General features: G+C 36.9%; 1 protein-coding gene across 1 annotated transcript in view; it reads right to left on the bottom strand.

The window, feature by feature from the left end:
* PDE1A (phosphodiesterase 1A) overlaps positions 1-19,630 on the bottom strand; it is a 265,239-nt gene that overhangs the window by 19,854 nt on the left and 225,755 nt on the right. Inside the window, exon 13 of the mRNA XM_027126564.1 lies at positions 19,245-19,390. Within this exon, the coding sequence (XP_026982365.1) occupies positions 19,245-19,390 (146 nt within the window). The remainder of the gene's footprint in view (positions 1-19,244; positions 19,391-19,630) is intronic.

Raw genomic sequence — 19,630 nt, 5'->3', positions numbered from 1 at the left:
ATGAAGCAACTGACAAAGGATTAATCTCCAAAATTTATAAGCAGCTCATGTAGCTCAATAACAAAAAAACAAACAACCCAATCCAAAAATGGGCAGAAGACCTAAATAGACATTTCTCCAAAGAAGATATACAGACTGCCAACAAACACATGAAAGAATGCTCAACATCATTAATCATTAGAGAAATGCAAATCAAAACTACAATGAGATATCATCTCACACCAGTCAGAATGGCCATCATCAAAAAATCTAGAAACAATAAATGCTGGAGAGGGTGTGGAGAAAAGGGAACACTCTTGCACTGCTGGTGGGAATGTGATTTGGTAGAGCCACTATGGAGAACCTTATGGAGGTTCCTTAAAAAACTACAAATAGAACTACCATATGACCCAGCAATCCCACTACTGGCCATATACCCTGAGAAAACCATAATTCAAAAAGAGTCATGTACCAAAATGTTCATTGTAGCTCTATTTACAATAGCCAGAAGATGGAAACAACCTAAGTGTCCATCATCGGATGAATGGATAAAGAAGATGTGGCACATATATACAATGGAATATTTCTCAGCTATAAAAAGAAACGAAATTGAGTTATTTGTAGTGAGGTGGATGGACCTAGTGTCTGTCATACAGAGTGAATTAAGTCAGAAAGAGAAAGACAAATACCGTATGCTAACACATATATGGAATCTAAGAAATAAAAAAATGTCATGAAGAACCTAGGGGTAAGGCAGGAATAAAGACACAGACGTACTAAAGAATGGAGTTGAAGATATGGGGAGGGGGAAGGGTAAGCTGTGACAAAGTGAGAGAATTGTATGGATATATATACACTACCAAATGTAAAATAGATAGCTAGTAGGAAGCAGCCACATAGCACAGGGAGATCAGCTCGGTGCTTTGTGACCACCTAGAGGGGTGGGATAGGGAGGGTGGGAGGGAGGGAGACAAAAGAGGGAAGAGATATGGAAACATATGTATATGTATAACTGATTCATTTTGTTATAAAGCAGAAACTAACACACCATTGTAAAGCAATTATACTCCAATAAAGATGTAAAAAAAAAAAAAAACTATTGCCTTATTTTTGTTGAACTTGTTTTATTTGATGAGATTTCTATTTCTTACTGATGACTCTGGGTTTTCTGTAACCAACAGACCTGCACAGAAGCTTAGTCCAGATGGAAGGATGATATGGAAACATAGACCCCTTCTGAAAGAATCCCATGTCCAGAGTAATGAGATAATATTATTGTGTGGGTTCTTGTGCTGAACTTCTCTCTTAACCTTCACAAAAGTTTCCTGATACAAATCACAATTAGTCCAAGTCCTCCAAGATCATTCACTACAAGTTGTTTTGCTAAAAAATTAGCCTAGGCTGGGTTTTGAAGAATGATATAGAAATAAAGTTTGAGCATCAGATTCTTGAAGGTTTTCATCATTTTCCCTAGAGGGCTTATATACTAACCCTCACCTGAAGAGATTTCTTGGATCACTTTTCCTTTCCCCTTCATTTTTCATAATTTCTTCGGAGGAATTAAATATATCTAAGAAAGGTCAAAGACTTCAGCTATAAACATTTTTTGCATGATTTCTGGGAATTTCCTAGATTCCTATAGTTAACAAGGGAAAATTATGTTAGGCAAAGTATGAACAACAGTTCTAGAAGGAGTAAACTCAGGAATGAAAAGTTTGGGCTGTATAGAAGGCCTAAATCTAGGCATACTTTTGGGGATAATAACTACGATGGTAAAATATTCTTTTGGGAAAGAAGTGAATTGCCACAAACCAAGTTTGCTGGATTAGCTAAAATTTATTCTTTTTGAGAGCATTTAGGTCTGCAGAATACTCTTTTTTAGAATTGTTCTCTTTTCCTAAAGGGTTCTATGCCAAGAAAAAGTAAAGGCAAGTATCTTAAGTGGCAGAGTCCTCAACAGAAAGTATTTAGATAAAGGTGGTTCATTTCAGCTCTATAAATTGGGTTACCAGATATCCAGAATAAGCCAATTCCATTCCTTCATTCACTCATGCAGAAAATTGTATGGATCTGAGAGATATTTGGGAGATACACTCTATAGGCTATCTTGATGGATTAAGCTAAGAATGAAAGTTGATAGAAGAGTTACGATCAATTTACCGTACAGCAATTCACTCAGTTGATTGATGGAATTGATCCACTGCATATTTTCTCATGAGCTAAGCATAAACTCATATCAAAATTTTTATGAGCAGGTACTGTTTTTCCATAGTATATTTCTTTAAGGAAGCCTTCTATAAGATCTCCATATAGTTTGGAGACATATATGTGAGTGCAGGAGAATAATAAGAATTATAGTAGAAAACACTAAATTCTAAAAACTTGACAAGTATTTACTCATTTAATTCTCACAACAGCTATTTTTATGATCCTCACTTTAGAAATCAGCAAACTGAAACAGATTAAATAACTTGTTTGATTACATAGCAAATAAGTGATGGGAACAGGATCAAATGAGATAGTCCATTTCCAGGGTTCTATACTCTACTATGCAGCCTTCTTGGGTGTAATTTAATACCTGCTATTTTTTTTTGTCTTTCCTCAGTATAATTATCTGCCTTATCTTTGAAATTACGTCTGATTGGTAAATTATAGCCTTTTTTTTTTCCTGAAGGCAGAGCCAGAGAGTAAGAATAAATAAACTTCTTTGTGAAAATACATTCTTCAATATTAGACACCAGCCAGTCTCAGCTAATTAATTATTGGGGTGTTCCTACTAGTTTAGTACCATAACCATTAGGTCAACTATTAGGGGATCACAGTAAAGAAGGGGTAGAAGAGAAATTCTCAAAAAAATAAACTTTTCAGGAGGAAAATACCTTGGCTAACCTTAAACTGAATTATACATTGGAAAAGTCATTCTCAAATCTCACAAAAAAACAATATATTAAGCCATTTTTCCCCTGTTGTTCACACTTACTAAAATATAGACATTTTTTCAAAGATATCTGTCCTGTAAAACTTTTATAAATCATTTTTAATGGCAGAAAATTATTAAAGCATTTGCTCAGCAAGACAATGGTAGAATTAATATAAAAGATAAATTTAGTTTATGAAAGTCACATTACCTTTTTGGTGTTTTGGAAAGGGGATATCCAAAGTGAAAATGTATGGATAAACTTTATTGCAGAAATGACAAAATTAGGGATTAGCTGCTCAAAGAAAATTTATTGACACTCACCATGTTAGTAAAGAGAAATGCTACAAAATGCCACTTAAACAGATATTTCAAAACATAAAGATGCTGATGTTGTCATAGCAGCTGAGCCAGGTCAACCAAGGAATTTGTAGCTGTTACTTATGTGGTTTGTGACACCAATTAAACAATCTGCAGAAATGGATCCCCTTTCTCTCACAGGGCCCCATAGATTTCCAGCAAGTAGACTGAAATCTCCAGGTCTTTTGGTCAAATTAGAGCTGTTACCATGCATGAGGTTTTACTTAAAGATGTTTACTGATCAGGAAAACTTAACATTTCTGTGAACTGGTTTTTGCTTCTGAAAAAAAAAGGTACTTATTTCAAGAACTGTAGATATCATTTTAGGCCAATTGTTAGGCTTTTGTTTTGTTGAATGGATTAAATTTGAGGCCAGAACTAAATTGCTCTGTGCAGCTGAGGGGATTTTAGAGGCAGAGAGAGGAAAGAGAGGAGGAGAGACCTTAAGTCAAGAGAAATGAAAGATTAGAGGTTTTGGATCGAGAACAGAGGTGAATGGTGACAAATGATGATTTAAATTTTGCTCTGAAGCATAATGTTAAGACAATAAATCTTCCAATGTACTTGGAACTGAGTTTATTATTGGGGTAAACTGACAAAGTCTTGAACCTAGCTGAGTGTGAGCAATGTGAAGGACTCAGTCAAATTCTGGGTACAAAGTCTAGTTACACTTGCTGGAGGAGAGTAGGACCTGAAAGGGAGAACTGTCTCAAAGAGCTGTTCCCTACCTCATGCCCCAACTCTTCAGTCTTCCTCTGCCCCCATCATCTCTGGTCAACAGTGCAGCATCCTGTCCACAACTCGCTTCCCCATCACCAGCTTCTTCATTCCCCAAATATCCACTGTCACACTCCTTACCCCAGAGTTTTCAGAGGTGACAAAACTCCTGTGAGCTCTTATACTTATTTATTGCAGTTTATTGCAAAGTAGAATTAGAGCTAGGGACCAGGTTTTGGGTGCCTGAAAATGTAGCAAGTGCAGGCATTGAAGAAAGCGAGGAGCTTTGGGGGAATGTCCCCCACATTTAGTTTTCTCTTTTGTCATTTATCTGTAGATTTATTTTAGATCTTTTAGCTAACAAAAAAAAATATGGTACAATATAGTGGGTAATACCATTTCATTTATATGAACTCACCATTAAAATGAGACTTCCCTAGAATCAAGTCAACTCTCCCCTACTCAACACTGACAGAGCTCTTACCCAGCCATGAGCAGGAACCATCAAAGATCTAAAGCTGAACATCCCATGAGTTCAGCTCTCAAAAAAATCTACAGGCATTTGTTTTGCACCCAGTAGGCCTGTGTAAATGTTTTTGGAATGACCTCATTAGTAGTTCTCAATATTTTGTCAGACTCTGTAGTTTTAGCATGTGTAACACATTCTGATTGTGATATCTCATCATATGCAATGGTTCTCATTGGGTGGAGGATGGTGCCCATCTCCAAAGGGAAATGTCAGAATCTTAAGGCATGTGTAATTGCAATCATTTTCTACATCTCCCCCAATCCCACTCCTATACCAACACTGATTTTGGTACACCCCTTCTGAATACATTTTTCTCTTCCCATTCTGGGACTTGCAAGGCAGAACATAAGTATTCCAACTGCAGTACGAATAAGATGGCTATGCTTATTATGTAAGTGATAGGCTTCTTGGAGAAGGCATTTTAATGGAGTTTTGGAAGATAGGTAGGATTTTAGTAAGCAAAGTGCAGGAGGGGGTGCAAGAAGTGCATTCCATGAGGAGGAAAGAACAAGGATAAGGGTAGAGAGAAAGTCCACTGACTTTTCCAGGAGAAGGCAAATGTTCCAGGGTAGAGACATGTGACCAAAGACAGATATTTTAAGGGACAGCATCATCAAGGTACGTACTGCTGTTTTCTGAGTACAGCTGGCCAGGGTGAAGCTGGCTCAGATCCTAATCTGTACTTGGCTTGTCTTGACCATGAGCTGATCAAGTTTCCTGCTCTCCCTTTCATGTCCTCTGCATTCATTTAAACGCACAGAAGTGTTCTATTTTGTTGTTGTTGTTGTTGTTGTTGTTGTACGCGGGCCTCTCACTGTTGTGGCCTCTCCCGTTGCTGAGCACAGGCTCCGGACGCGCAGGCTCAGCGGCCATGGCTCATGGGTCCAGCCGCTCCGCGGCATGTGGGATCTTCCCGGACCGAGGCACGAACCCGTGTCCCCTACATCGGCAGGCGGACTCTCAACCACGGCGTCACCAGGGAAGCCCAGAAGTGTTCTATTTTTGACCTAATTCTGTGAACTAGAGATAAGCCATGCCGAACGTTTAAAAAATAAAGTATTCCCGATGATGCTAATATGCTTACAGGGTTGAAAACTATTGAGCAATACCTTTACAATAAATGAGCGAGTGAATGAATGAATAACACACAAGCACATACTCATTGTGTGAACTGTCACTTAAGCTCTTCTAGGGTTAAGCGACTTTGGTGAATGCCACCTCTTAGAACTTTATAATTCTGATCTTCCAAATGTTCCATTCCATCAAATGCATATTTCTGCTCTACTGCACTAATAATATAATGTAGACTGCTAGCTGAAGAGACTAAATTAGAAATAGGAACAATACAATAAATATATAATAGAATATATAATTTAATATATAATTTAATTTACTAATAATTTAAAATATGATTTAAAATAATTTAAAATATGATTATTTATTTTAAAAATTAGTAGCAAGATCTCATTTAAACTGTTAACTTACATTTTTGAACCATAATTAGAAAATGAGTGAGCTCTAGTGAAAATAAGTGAGCTCTAGTTTTTATCTCTGAAAGGCTTTGCTTCTCTGTTTGATTACTTGTCTCTTCTGAAATATAAAAGTATGCAAATATTTTCTCAAAACTATGCTTAAACTATCCTGGGAGTTTAGGAGTTATAACATAAAATGCATTATGTTTGGGGACTTCCCTGGTGGCACAGTGGTTAAGAGTCCGTCTGCCAATGCAGGGGACATGGGTTCGATTCCTGGTCCAGGAAGATCCCACATGCCACGGAGCAGCTGGGCCCGTGTGCCACAACTACTGAGCCTGTGCTCTACAGCCTGTGAGCCACAACTACTGAGCCCATGCGCCAGGACTACTGAAGCCCACGTGCCTGGAGCCCGTGCTCCACGATGGGAGAAGCCACGCAACGAGAAGCCTGCGCACGGCAACGAAGAGTGGCCCCTGCTTGCTGCAACTAAAGAGAGTCTGCGTGCAGCAACAAAAGAGCCAATGCAGCCAAAAAAATTAAGTAAATAAATGCATTATGTTTTATTAAAAGATAATGGAAAGGAGTAAATAAATATTTTGTGAAAAAATATTTATAAACATAACCTTTTAAAGTAATTCAATACAAAGTAACATGGCATGTTTTTGTTCTTTTCAAAAAATCTATTTTTATTTTCTCTAAGCAACAGACGTAAGAGTGAGGTGCACTATTAGGGACTAATAGGGACTGCTGCCAAATAAAGCAAAAAAAGTCTAGCAAAGCTCTAGGAGATCAGAGTGCAGAGTGATACAGGTCTGTGGGAGTGAAAGTACTGCTGTGTAACTGGTTTGGGTGTGATGCTTGGGCTAAAAATTTATTCTTCCCGGGCAGTTTATCATCTTTCAGCTCTAAAGATGATTTACTGAGGAAGCCTCTCTAAGTGTCCTAAGGGTTTTGGGAATAGAGTCTGAAGCCCCTCAGCCTTGTTTCCTGATGACGCCCAAAGACACGGATCCAGGTTTCCCCCAGAGAAGCAAAGGAGGAAGAGAAGGGTGGCATTCAGATGGGATTACTCCTGATTGCTCCAGTGGTAACTCTCTCACACCATGTTGAAACCAAAAGGAGGAATCAGCCCGATTTAAATAGTGGAACTTTCAAAACGGACAGAACAATCTGTGGGAGTCAGTGTGTGTGTGTGTGTGTGTGTGAGACAACAGTTTCTTAAATTTGTCCCTAAAGTTCCCTAAGTTAGACATTGAGTGAAAATGAGAATAAATTGGCTATTTGTTATAGCACTCAATTTTTAAAAGAGGCCTTTAGGATCCTGTAAGTATTTTCTTAGAAAAAAATAGTTTAACTGAATTAAAGTTCCTAAACATGTCTTAAGATTGCCCTGGACCTTGGTAGAAAACAGAGAAGGTTGTCTCATTTTTTTTTATCTTTAAAACAGATTTCTCTATGATCAAAAATGTCAGTTTCCCTCTGAAACATTTTTAAAAATATTAACCACCCTGAAAAACCTCAAAGAACTTAAAGTTATTTCAATTTGTATCACATGATTCAGTTAGCTTTAAATCATTCAAATTAAAAGAAAAATGAACTTTCAATCTTTTTTTTCTTGCAAAGTAGTAAAAAACACTTGATAAATGTTAATTGAGTAATATTGTTTTAAATAAAGTCAATTTAACAATCAAACTTTATTTTTAATTTCTCTTCTGAAACAACTGCAAAAGCTGTTTGTCTTGTTGTGCTGATGCTGTGAACTGTTAACTTATCTGGTTTTGTTCCCACTGGTCACCATGGTCCATGCCCATTCAGACAAGTAGACATAGATATTATTAGAGAAGTACCCAGAAACAATGCATACACTCTTAGTCTTCAGATTCATAAGCCACATCCATCAATGGGACAAAGTTTCTTGGAAAATACTTAGTCAAGTTCTATACTTCCCCACTCATACCTCCAGAAGATATCCAGGTTTCTCATTTCCTGGATATGGACTGAGGTTTTTACCAAGAGTAGCAAGAAGGATAAGGGTAGCCTTCAGAATGGAGGTGGCACAGGTTTGACTCATTGTTCCAGTGGCAATTTTTTCCATTCCTATGGAACCAGAGGAAGATGGGAGAGAGAAGAGAGTTGGAAGATACAAGAGGGCTAGAAACTTACAGCCTCTGAGACAGGACCCTGGGTTTAGCCAGACCTGTCACATTTTGGGTTATTTCTAAGTGGGAAAGTATGAAAGATTTTATAGATAAATTAAGGCATCTAGGAGTAGAGGAGACCTTGTCTCCTCAGAATTCCCATATCTGGAATTCTGAAAGGTAGCAGCAAGGTAGGTGCTCTCAAGTACAAGGACTGGAGTAGTGGCTATATGGAAGGTCAGGGTAAAGAGCCTGGGAGAACCCTGCAGTCTTCAGTCATATGTAAGGAAGAGCAGCCTGTTCTCAGGCCATGAGAAGCATCAAGAGGAAAGAAGAATGAGAGAGAGTAAGCAGGCTGGGGAGAGCAAAGGTTTGACAGCCTATAATGGTAGAAACAAGGGGTCCCATGTCAGAAGCAGGAGCTGATAATTGCCAGAAGCAGAGGGGAGGGTATAGGTCTGGGAAGATGAGAGGGAGCGTGTCCAGAAGTCAAACAAGGACTGGTACTTATCCCAAATCCATAACACCTCATTAGTCTCTGGGGACTTTGATGTTATCTAAAGAAGAAGGAAAAGGAGGTTAAAAAATCTGAATTTTTCCTCCTCAGTATCCTAAATTGACCAGGCTTACTCTGATTCAATTAAAACATTTGACTGATAAGCTTATGCTTTCTACAAACATGTTACAAAGGGGACTTCAGCTGGAAACTATGTTTGGTCACAGAAAAATAATGGAAGTTACATTATCTGTGCATCTGGTTTGTGGCCTAAGAAATAGTATAGTTATATACTATTTGAAAAACTTAAATACTTAATAGTTTTTAAAAATCTACACAGTACTTGGATACATTTTCTTCTGTCTCATGTTTTCTGTCAGGATCCAAGAAAACATCTCTGCTGAATGAGACAACAGCTATTTGGGTCATCATGGATAATTCTCAAAAAACATGGCATTGAGTGGAAAGCTAAACATAAATGAATTTATATGACATGATTCCATTTTCACCAAGTTTTAAAATAAGCAAAACTAAGCTATATATTGTTTAAGGTTATACAAAGGTATAATTATCACAAAATTCAAGGTAGTGATTAGATCATGGAAGGAAGAGAAGGAAAGAAATGATTAGAGAAGGACGTATAGAACTACTAAGGCATGGCACAATATTCTATTTCTTGGCCTAGATGGTGGGTTTCCTCCCTCTCTCCCTTTCTCTTTTGTTCCTTCTTCCTTTCCTCTGTTCCTCCCTCTCTCCCTCTCTCCCCCTCTCTGTCTCTCCTATTTTTTTTTTCAACATATAATTGTTTGAATTTCGAATTCATGACAGTCACTGTTCTAGGAGCTTGGAATACATCAGTGATCAAAACAAACATCCTTGTTCTCATGAACCTTATTTTTAATGGGGTAAGAGAGACAATAAAAATTAAGGCTAATAAGGCAATTATTTATAGACTAGACAGTGTTGTGTTATGGGGAAATAGTTGGTGGGGGTTATCGGGGGCAAGGGAGGAACATGGGTGGAATTTGAAAATTTTTTCCAGGGGAGGAGTCATTCATTGACAAGGTGACAGCTGAAGCTGGACTTGAAAGCAGAGAGGGAGGCAGCTATGTTGTATTTGGGGGAGAGGCGTTTCTAACAATGATGCCGGTACAAAACTCTTAAAGCAGAAAGGTATCTGACATGTTGTAAGACAGGAAAAAAAAGAACAGTGTGGAGGTCAGTGTGTCTGGAGTAAGGCAAGCGGGTGAGGAGAAGAGAAATGCAAATTGACTCAGCAAGATAAAGGAGGTGAGGGTGGATCACAGAAAGCTTTATGGGCAGCAGTATGTTGCACCAAGACCCAATTGTTACATTTCAGAAATTTTACAAACTATTTGTTAAAACTACTTCTTAAAAGTAAAATTATATAAACTTACAATTAAATAAACTGTATTCAAAAAAAAGGTGATAAATACTCAGAACTCATCATTGCCTAATTATTTTGATACATTTTACTATTATCTGTGTTGCGAGGTTATTTCTACCATATCTGTAAAATGCAAATATATAACATGCACCTTTTCCCAACTCCATGTTTAGAGAAATTATATGGATAGCTTGAAACTGGCCATGGTGGGGATATTCACACCATGGATATCATCAAACTTTCCGAATCGGGGCTCAAATTATTGTTTTATTGATGTCTAAAATGGTGGAGATAATGATAAAAATAGAGATTGAATTTAAGACTGTGTCATGTCTATAGCTGATACATTATAAATAGCACAAAAATTGAGGGAATTTTCTTCCAGCATTCAAATGCCACTAACCAATTAAACGACCAAGAAACCATTTGCATCTCTGATTAACAAGTAAAGTTGATATATGCCTTCTATGTTTTCTAAGTTCTGACATATATTTATGTACTTTCATCTTACTCCTTGATAGAAATGAAAATATCAGTCTGAATGACACCCATTTGTCTGTTGCAACCATAAGTCGACAATGGACACAAGAGTTTGTCAAAAATCAGTGAAAGCATTCTGTGATAATCAATTAGCTGTATAGAATTTATAATAGATTATTGTATATTTTATTATTACTTATAAATTATGTGCTACTCATTCTTTATATTAATAAACCTGTATAGTAATAATAAACCTGTATATATACACACATATATATACATATATATATGTGTATATATACATACTTTTTTTGAACTAGTTGTTAAACTTTGCCAGCATACTACTTCTTTGTAGGCCACTATAATGATTGTCTATTATAAGAATGTACACTTTGTTATTTACTTATAAATAGTGCATATGTTTTTATGTATTCCTTTTCAGAATACTATATTTCACAATTAAAAAAAATAAAAAACTAAATAACTTTAAAAATCCTATGTAAACACTAAGGAAATTGAATCAGCAGATAAAATTATCCCACAAATAAAACACTAGACTTAATGGTTTTTAAAGATAGTTCTACCAATTTCACATAAGCTCAAGAATTTTAAAACTCCAACTCATTTTATGAGGCTAGTATAACCTCAATACTAAAACTAGACAAGGTCAGTATGAGAAAGAAAAATAACAGCTAATCTTACCCAAAAATATAAATTTTATAACGCCAGCCAAAGTAATACATACACTTTTACAAAGTTAATACCTAACAATTAAGTTGGGTTTATCCAAGGAATACAAGATAGTTCAACATTAGAAAATCTATTAATATAATTCACTGTATGAACCAATTAAAAAGAAAAATAGTGAATTATTTTAAAAAGCTACAGAAAAGACATTTGTTAAAACTAAACACTTTATTTTAAATTTATTTTCTTAATATTGATGGGAAATTAACTTCATAAAGAACAGATCAGAAAAAGTAAGAAATATCACACTTATGCTGAAACATTAAACATCTTCCCTTTAAATTCAGAGACAAGCTGAATGCCATTATCACTTCCATTTCAGATCATTCTGGATAAACTTGCTAGTGCAGTTGACTCAAGAAAAACAATTATAAAAGATATACATTTCGGAAAGGAAAAAACTGTCATTATTTGCAGAAGATAAGTATTCAAAGGCAAATTGGATTTGTATACACCTGCAAGAAATACTCATTCACAAAATCAATAAAAAATATTAAATACTGATGGAAAATCCAACAAAATATATTCAGAAATTTAAAATATAGTTTTGTTAATTATAAATATTAAGTGATTACATAACATATTATATGCTTAGTATGGTGCCTAACATCTAATATCACTATCAAATATTTTCCATCATCATTACTATTGTTATTATTATCAAAGAAAAATGAGCTTTCTGAGAAACATGAAAGAAGACATAGGAATGATAAGATATATATGAATAGGATGACTCAATACCATAAAGATGACAATTCTCCCCAAACTGATATCAAAGAAATTCTAATCAAAATCCTATTTTTTTCCTTCGTCTTTGGTGGAACAGATGAGCTACTAAGCCAAAAGCAGGTCTCAAAATGCTCAAATGAATAATATTATATTGAACATATTCTATGACTCTCAAGCAATTATGTAGGAAGTAAGTCACAAAAAGAAACTAGAAAACACTGCTATGTTTGAGATTTTTAATACATATTCTAAAATGTCAAGCTTGCCTTAAGCTAGCTCTAGGTTTCCTTCTGGTTCTAAACAGCTGTGATTTGGGCACAGTGCAACTCCAGTAGCGTCTCAGTTCCCATGTTGCTTCCTTTTCTCACTTCTTAATCATCTTTGAGCCTAGTATTTTGGGGTCTGAATCAATATCAAATAAATCAGAAAATTACTCAGTACAGTAAAAAACATAGTGCATTCCATTCCAGACTGACCACCCAGATTTCATTCTGGGACATAACTAGTTTTCTCAAGTACACATTCTCTTTGAGAAGATGGAAAAGAAAACAGATCTGGGATTGATTTATGGTTTTTATTCCAATCTAGGTGGATTTGGTGGACCTGGGTCCATTTGGAATTCTTGTGTCTAAAGAGGAACCAGTCTCTCAGGTGACTTACAAAAGCAACCCTTCTGCTTCAAGGGAGAACAGATATTTGTGTTTGCCATTCAGGTACTGTTCTAAACACAACCTAATCTACTCCAGCTCAGCTTCAGACCCAGGTGTTGCTCATGACGCAGGATGGCAGGCCACCAGTGAAAATGAGTTACTTTTATATGGCACTTTAAAATGTATACATTTCTTTCCTGTATAGGACTTCCTTGGTTGTTAATTGGGGGCATCTCTCACCCACTGGCCATCAGTATAGGCAAATGTACTCTTTTATTTTTTCTCATTTCCTTGGTGCCTTGTTCTCAAAGCTGCATCACAGACATTCAAAACTCTGGAGCATAAATGCGGATTGGTCAGAATTTATGGGAATGTCTGCTCCTTCATTAGGACAAATAGGATTTTCCCAATAATAACATGTACTGAGGGTAAGAAAAGTTATGTGATTGGCCTGAGACTCCATAGGTAGAAATAGAAAAGTGACTTTCTCACCATTTCCCTCCACCTGCCTCACTGGAGGACAGTCACACACCCTCTTAAAATCTCCTGTTTGCTCTTAAGTAATACAGAAAAACAGAGACTGGGCAGAGACTTAAGATGCTGAGGAAAGCTGAATAGATAATGAAGGCATTTTCCTCACACTAAATGGATAAATTTAACCAAAAACAGTTTGGGTTGGAGGAAAGAATTTTTTCCTTTTTGTGTCTGCCATTCACTGGCTTTACTTTTTGAAAACACACTGTGTCAAAAAGGAATGCATTTACGTACAACATTCTTAAACAGATTGTTCTCAGATCCTTAATAGAAGGCTTACTGAATGAAATGACTCTTTAAAAAAGTGTTTTGTTTTATTGATGACCTAGGAGCTGCATACCTTGGGGCCTAAGCATCCACACCTTCTACTGCTCTAGAATTAGTGGGATGTTTTTGAGACAACTATGAAATATAGTTTCAGAGCCGGCCTGATGATGACCAAACATCCGGGATTCTGCTCAGAACCGTGATGTTTAATCAAGCATCACATAACCTGCTTATTTTCATCTCAATGCAATAAGGAAAACTTCATCTTCAGTATATTTAAGACCAGAGGTGATGGCAATGGGAAATTACAATGGCAGTATCTGATACACACTGATTTTAAAATAGATGTCTATTCTAGTTGCTGTGCTTTCACAGCAGATCACATTTTAAAATTTTTTATTATGAAATATTCTATTCATCAAAAATGGATATTTACATATATAAAGCATATATGTTAGGTATAACCATAATCACCAAATGAACATGTATGTTTAGAACCCAACCGAAGAAGTAAAATATTACTAATTCCTAAATAAATTCTCCATCCTTTCCCTAGATTCTCCGTTCTGAATATTTTCCCCATCATTCTTTAGTTTTATCATGTGTGTATTCTAAAACCTATTATTCAGTTTTTAGTTTTTTTAAACTTTCTATAAATGGTATCTTGCTATATTATAGCAGCTTGCATATTTTGCTTAATATCATTTGTGTCTTTCATCCCTGTTGATATTCACAGTGAAGTTTTATTTTTCTTAACAGCTGTATGCTGGTTCATAATATGAATATGAATCACAGCTTATGAATTCATTTTACTGTTGTTTGCAGATTTTTGCACTCATGAACAATGCTGCAATGGATGTTTTGCTCATGTCTTCTGATGCACATGAGCAAAAGTCTCTCTAAGGTAAAAATACAGAAGTGAGATTGTTGGGAAATATGGCACGTGCATCTTCAGCTTTTTTTTTTTTTTTTTTTTTTTTTTTGTGGTACGCGGACCTCTCACTGCTGGGGCCCCTCCCGTTGCAGAGCACAGGCTCCAGACGCGCAGGCTCAGCGGCCATGGCTCACGGGCCCAGCCGCTCCGCGGCATGTGGGATCTTCCCGGACCGGGGCACGAACCCGTGTCCCCTGCATCGGCAGGCGGACTCTCAACCACTGCGCCACCAGGGAAGCCCCAGTTCATTTCATTTTTACTTTTCTTCTTCAAAATCATACATAAGGTTTTCCTATCTCTCTTGGACCCAAACCAATGATGTGACATCATGTTACCCATCTAACACATTGCCTACATTATTCCCACTTGCCCAATTTCCCTGTTTCACTTGCCTCCTGTTATTTCTTGCATGTCAGCCAAGCTCCACATCCCAGATATTGTGCTAGTCATTTCCTCTTTCTGAAAACTTATTCCCCCACCTCTTATGCCAGACCTCCCCATAAGTCTTTCTAACCTCCTCCATGTATTTATTTACATTAGCACTTTCTCAGTAAAGCCTTTCCTAGCCACCTTATTTAAAACTTCAGTCCTGCTCCTAATTCCCATTCTTTCATGAGGGTAGGTATTATTGTCTCTTTAGTTTTTTACTGTATCCCAGAAGCACAGTAAATAATAATTACAATAATAAAAGCCAACTCATGTAGTAGCTACTATTTTAGGTACTTGTAAGTAGATTATGTAAATCAACTCATTTAATTCTCCCAAAAACCGACGTGGAGAGAGAGGACTTCCCGTTAGAGTGATGTAAAGAGGCCGAGGGTTTCCTCTCCACAGAAAACAAGTATACAGTTGGAAAACATTAACAAAAACAACTATTCCATCACACTGGAAATCAATCAAGGCAACACAACACTCTGAGAAGCATTTATTGAAAAATTTCTGGAGATTTAGGTAAGAACAAGAGGAACCTGTGACCTTCTTGCCTGGAGCTACTCCCAACCTCCTCCGCCAACCCCAGCTTGAGAGTGGAAAACAGCTTTGCTGCCAGAGGAGGTAGACTCAGTTTGGGTTGGGACAAGAGGGAAACAAAACCCTGTTTTCTCCAACATAAAGGTGGATTTAGTTTAGAATAAACAGGGAAAACCCACAGCTTTGCAAGCCTGAGATTGTGGTCCAAGTTTGGGGTAACTGGTAGACCAGCAGGATTTAACAGAAAAATCCTAGCAATCAAAGAGCCCTGGAAGGGCTGAGATAGCTCTCCACTGATTATCTGAGGAACATCTCTGACTGGCTGAGGAAGAACCTTGAGAGGGTCTTCCTGCACTAGTTTGATTTTTCAAAACAATGTTAGAAAGCAGTCTCATATTCTTGAATTTCAAGAAGATGTTTTAAATGTTAATTATTAAATATAAAGTCTGTATTTCTAAAACTTTAAAAAATATCAGTTACAAAGTTTTCTAAGGTTTTTGTGTTATTTGGTGGAAAGGTAAAATTATTGGTTAACCTCTTTGTTATTTACTATTGATTATACATTTAAAATCTTCTAATTAATTATGAGAATAATAGGAATAGAGTGCAAATGTTTCAAACCATAAAGGAAATAAATTAGGATAGAACAAAAACTTAAGCAGTAAAAATGAAGACAAGAAAAGTGGGAAAAAAAATAGTAGATTAGGACTATCCCCCTGAATTAAAAAAATGGACAGATATTGAATTTTCTTGAATGTTCTTTCTGCGTCCTTTGAGAAGCATTTTTCACCTTTTATCATTAATATGGTGAATTGCAGTAATAGAATTTTTAAATGTAAAACCAAATTTGCACTTCTGGCATAAACCCGACGTGGTAATAAATTCAGTCTGCAAACCTGTGACTTCAGTAGAGGTAAACAGGTGCCCTCAGGAGAGATTGTGGCTCCAAAGTTTCCTTATTTCTCTGAATTTCTGTTTTATCTTTATTTGGACAGGTCCTAAGGGTGTCAATTTCTTTTCAACAATATTTCATCCAGCATTGTTAGTTGTTTTTACCATATTTCTTTAAGTTTATCTAGATCACCATTGCATTGGAAATAGAAACCAAGTGTACAATTTTATAAATAATGAAAATTGGACATTATTTGCTTTATTTAAACTATGTGTACTCTACACAAATACCCCTTGGAAATTATATCATCAAAATACTTTATAATTTTAATTTGCTTAAAGCCAGACTTCCTGTGCTCAAATCTTGGTTCTATATTTTCTAACTGCAGAACTAAGTTATTATTACTCAATTCCAGAAATGTAAGTTGAAAACTTTATGCAAATCTAAAATTTACCTCTGTGTGCAACACAACATTCAATAGATCACAGTGCCAGAAAGTTTATTAGAAAGGGAGCAATTGTAGCCCTAATACAATTTTGACACAATGTTTTCTTTTATGACAAATAGGTTCCAGGTGATGGGTTGATATTTGGGGTTCACTGTTGTTCATTTTAGTTAAAACTTTCTTAGAACAGAGTGTATCTTGGTCAATTGGATTCTTTGGATTTGTTGAAGATAAATATTTCAAGTCACTTTTTTCAAACTTTCTTGAAAGATATGGGACAGTAAAATAGGAGGGAGTGGGAAAAACCTTGGGGTAAAGAATCAGTTTTGACTCTAGTGCTTAGAAGCTGTGTGATCCTCGGTTTCCAAAAGTATAAAATGGGGATAATACTTTCTACTTCACAAGGTTGTAGGAGAAAATAGGACAATACGTCTAAAATGCCTGGTACATAGGAGGGGTTTCAGAAATCTTGTTTCCCTCCTCTCTTCCCTTCATTGCTGAAAATCTAATATATTCATTCATTTTCCTTTCTGAATGAATATATTCAAAGTGAAGTTTAAGCATTCATTCTTTCATTCAAAACCACATTCAGTAAATAATTTTACAGCACCTGTAGTATGCCAGGGACATGCCAGCTCTGAGAAATAATGACAATACAATAGATATTGTTCCTGTTTTCAAACAGCTTATGGTCTAGCGATTTATATCTTATAGTGCTTCAGGGTCAATATCATGAGTATAATTTGTTCATATAGAGGGGAAATTCTAGTCACTTGAAGTCTCCAGTTAGATGGGTTTGAAAATGTTTTAGTATGGTCATCTGGATCTTGTATTGTGTGATGTTTTTTATTGAGTGACAATAATGTATGACTACAAAGACCCTTCGTAAGGGCCAGGAATAGCTATATAATTGCAAGGCGCAGTGCCAAATAAAAATAAGGCCCCTAGCTCCAAATTTTTTAAGAATTTCAAGATGATGATACTAGAGTATTTAATTATGCATAGGCCATTCTGAGTGGGGGGTGGGGGAGGAACTGTGTGATCACACAGGTTATACAACGAGGAAGTGGTCCTTGTAATGGCTGTATAGAGCCACAAATGTTTGGGAAACTCTGTTTCCTTTCAACTAAGATCAGACTTAAGTGGCTGGGAGAACACAAGTTACAGACTCAGATGAAGGCATTAGATTGGTATTTTTAAAAGTTTTCTAATAGCAGAGGTGGAGAAATAATGCAGCCCCATTCAGGATTAACTAACTATTTAATTAAACAAATATTTACTGAGTGCCTGTGATATGCCCAGCACTGTACCAGGAGCTGAGGAAACCCTGGGAAACACAGTAGACCACAACCCGACTTTTGAGGATTGTACGTTCCCATGTGGAAGAGGATAAGGAAAGGAATAAATCAACATCATTGATTATGGACTAGTGATACCACTTTGAAATGACTAAACTGGGTTTGAATAGGGGAAACCAGGACAGAGGACATTACTTTTAGTGGTCAAGGAGGGTCTTTTTGGTGGGCGGCCTAGCATGGGGTTTTAGGGCACTGCATTTGTAGAGGAAGAATGAATTTCAGCTCCTTCACTTACTAGTTGTGGGATTTGAGGCCAGTCACATAACTGTCCTCTGCCTCAGTTTCCTTATCTGTAAAATGGGAATGATAACAGTAAGATCCATGTGAGAATTTAAAAAGTTATTAAGTAGTGTGTTTTTCAAATTAGAAATAAAATACAGATTGCAGAGGGAGGAACACTCCAGCCAAGGAATGAATCAGCCAGCCAAGAAGGAATCAGCCTTGCAAAAGCTCCAAGAGGAGAATTCCTGGCTGAAGAAACAATCATTGCAAAGGCCCTGGGGTATTATAAGAACCTGCCAGAATGCCACTGTGCAGGGAGTATAAAGCATGAGAGAGATAGGTCTATGGGATGCAGCATGAAAGGAGATGGGCCAGATGTGGAATTTGAAAGCTAATTTCCTGCATGAAGGATAATGACTGATACTAAATCACATGCCTTGGAAACCAAATAGACTAATTAATCTGAATAAAAAACATGTCAGAAATACAGAGCTAGCCTCCCATTTGTTTTCTTTGGTAGCCGATTACAAACGATTCTCCCAACTCATCCGTGAACCTGTCAGCCAAAGAAGTAACTTAGCAAAGCTGAAAAAAACATATACTCAAATCTCTAACACTAAGTGTTGCATTCCTAATGCAACACAAAACTACTTGGAAAGCCTAAAACACAGGATCAAAAGCACCTCTAGAAATGAACAGGATGTTACTGTGCCACATAAAGTCTTGTCGCTCTTTTATTGTCCCATCCTTCACATCCACTTCACTGCCACCCATGTCAATACTTCTGCAGCCCACATGGCACAAACAGAGCAGAATGTCTTTTTATTTAACATACAAACCAATTTTCTTATGAGTAGTCAAAGGGTAGCCAAATTCTAAACACCTCCAAGGGCTTGCATATTTTATAAAAGAAGAAATCTAGGGGGAAAAAATCCAACATCTCAGAGGAGGAGTTAGGACAGAGAGAGATGGTAGTAAACCTTCATAAACAACCGTACCTTGAGCAGCTAATTCTTTCCACCTCTCTTTGTTCTGCTGGATGATGTCCGCCAGGTTGTTTTTGAAGCTCTTCAGGTCCACGCTTGCAAGGGAGTAGTCTGGGGAATAGGTTCCATCATTCATGGTGCCTTTCATATTTGATCGTCTAGAGGAATGAGAAAGATGTGATAACATAAAGGTGCTTGAGCTAATAGTAACCACCAAAGAAAACAGGAAATACCAAGGGCAGTATATGGGATGAGGAAGCAAAGCCTGAAACACGTTACAAAACCAGCTACAGAAGCAGGAAGGCAGCTGCTCAGGCCCAGTTTTGAGCACCTGTCAGAGCTGCTCACCTCCTACCTTCCTCCCCTCATGGAGAGGGCCAGGCTCTGTTGGGATTCCC

The sequence above is a fragment of the Aethalodelphis obliquidens genome, unplaced genomic scaffold (assembly GCF_003676395.1).
Source record: "Aethalodelphis obliquidens isolate GAN/ISIS:26980383/991018 unplaced genomic scaffold, ASM367639v1 scaffold2, whole genome shotgun sequence".
Lineage (NCBI taxonomy): Eukaryota > Metazoa > Chordata > Mammalia > Artiodactyla > Delphinidae > Aethalodelphis > Aethalodelphis obliquidens.
This window is presented reverse-complemented; position numbering and strand designations above follow the sequence as displayed.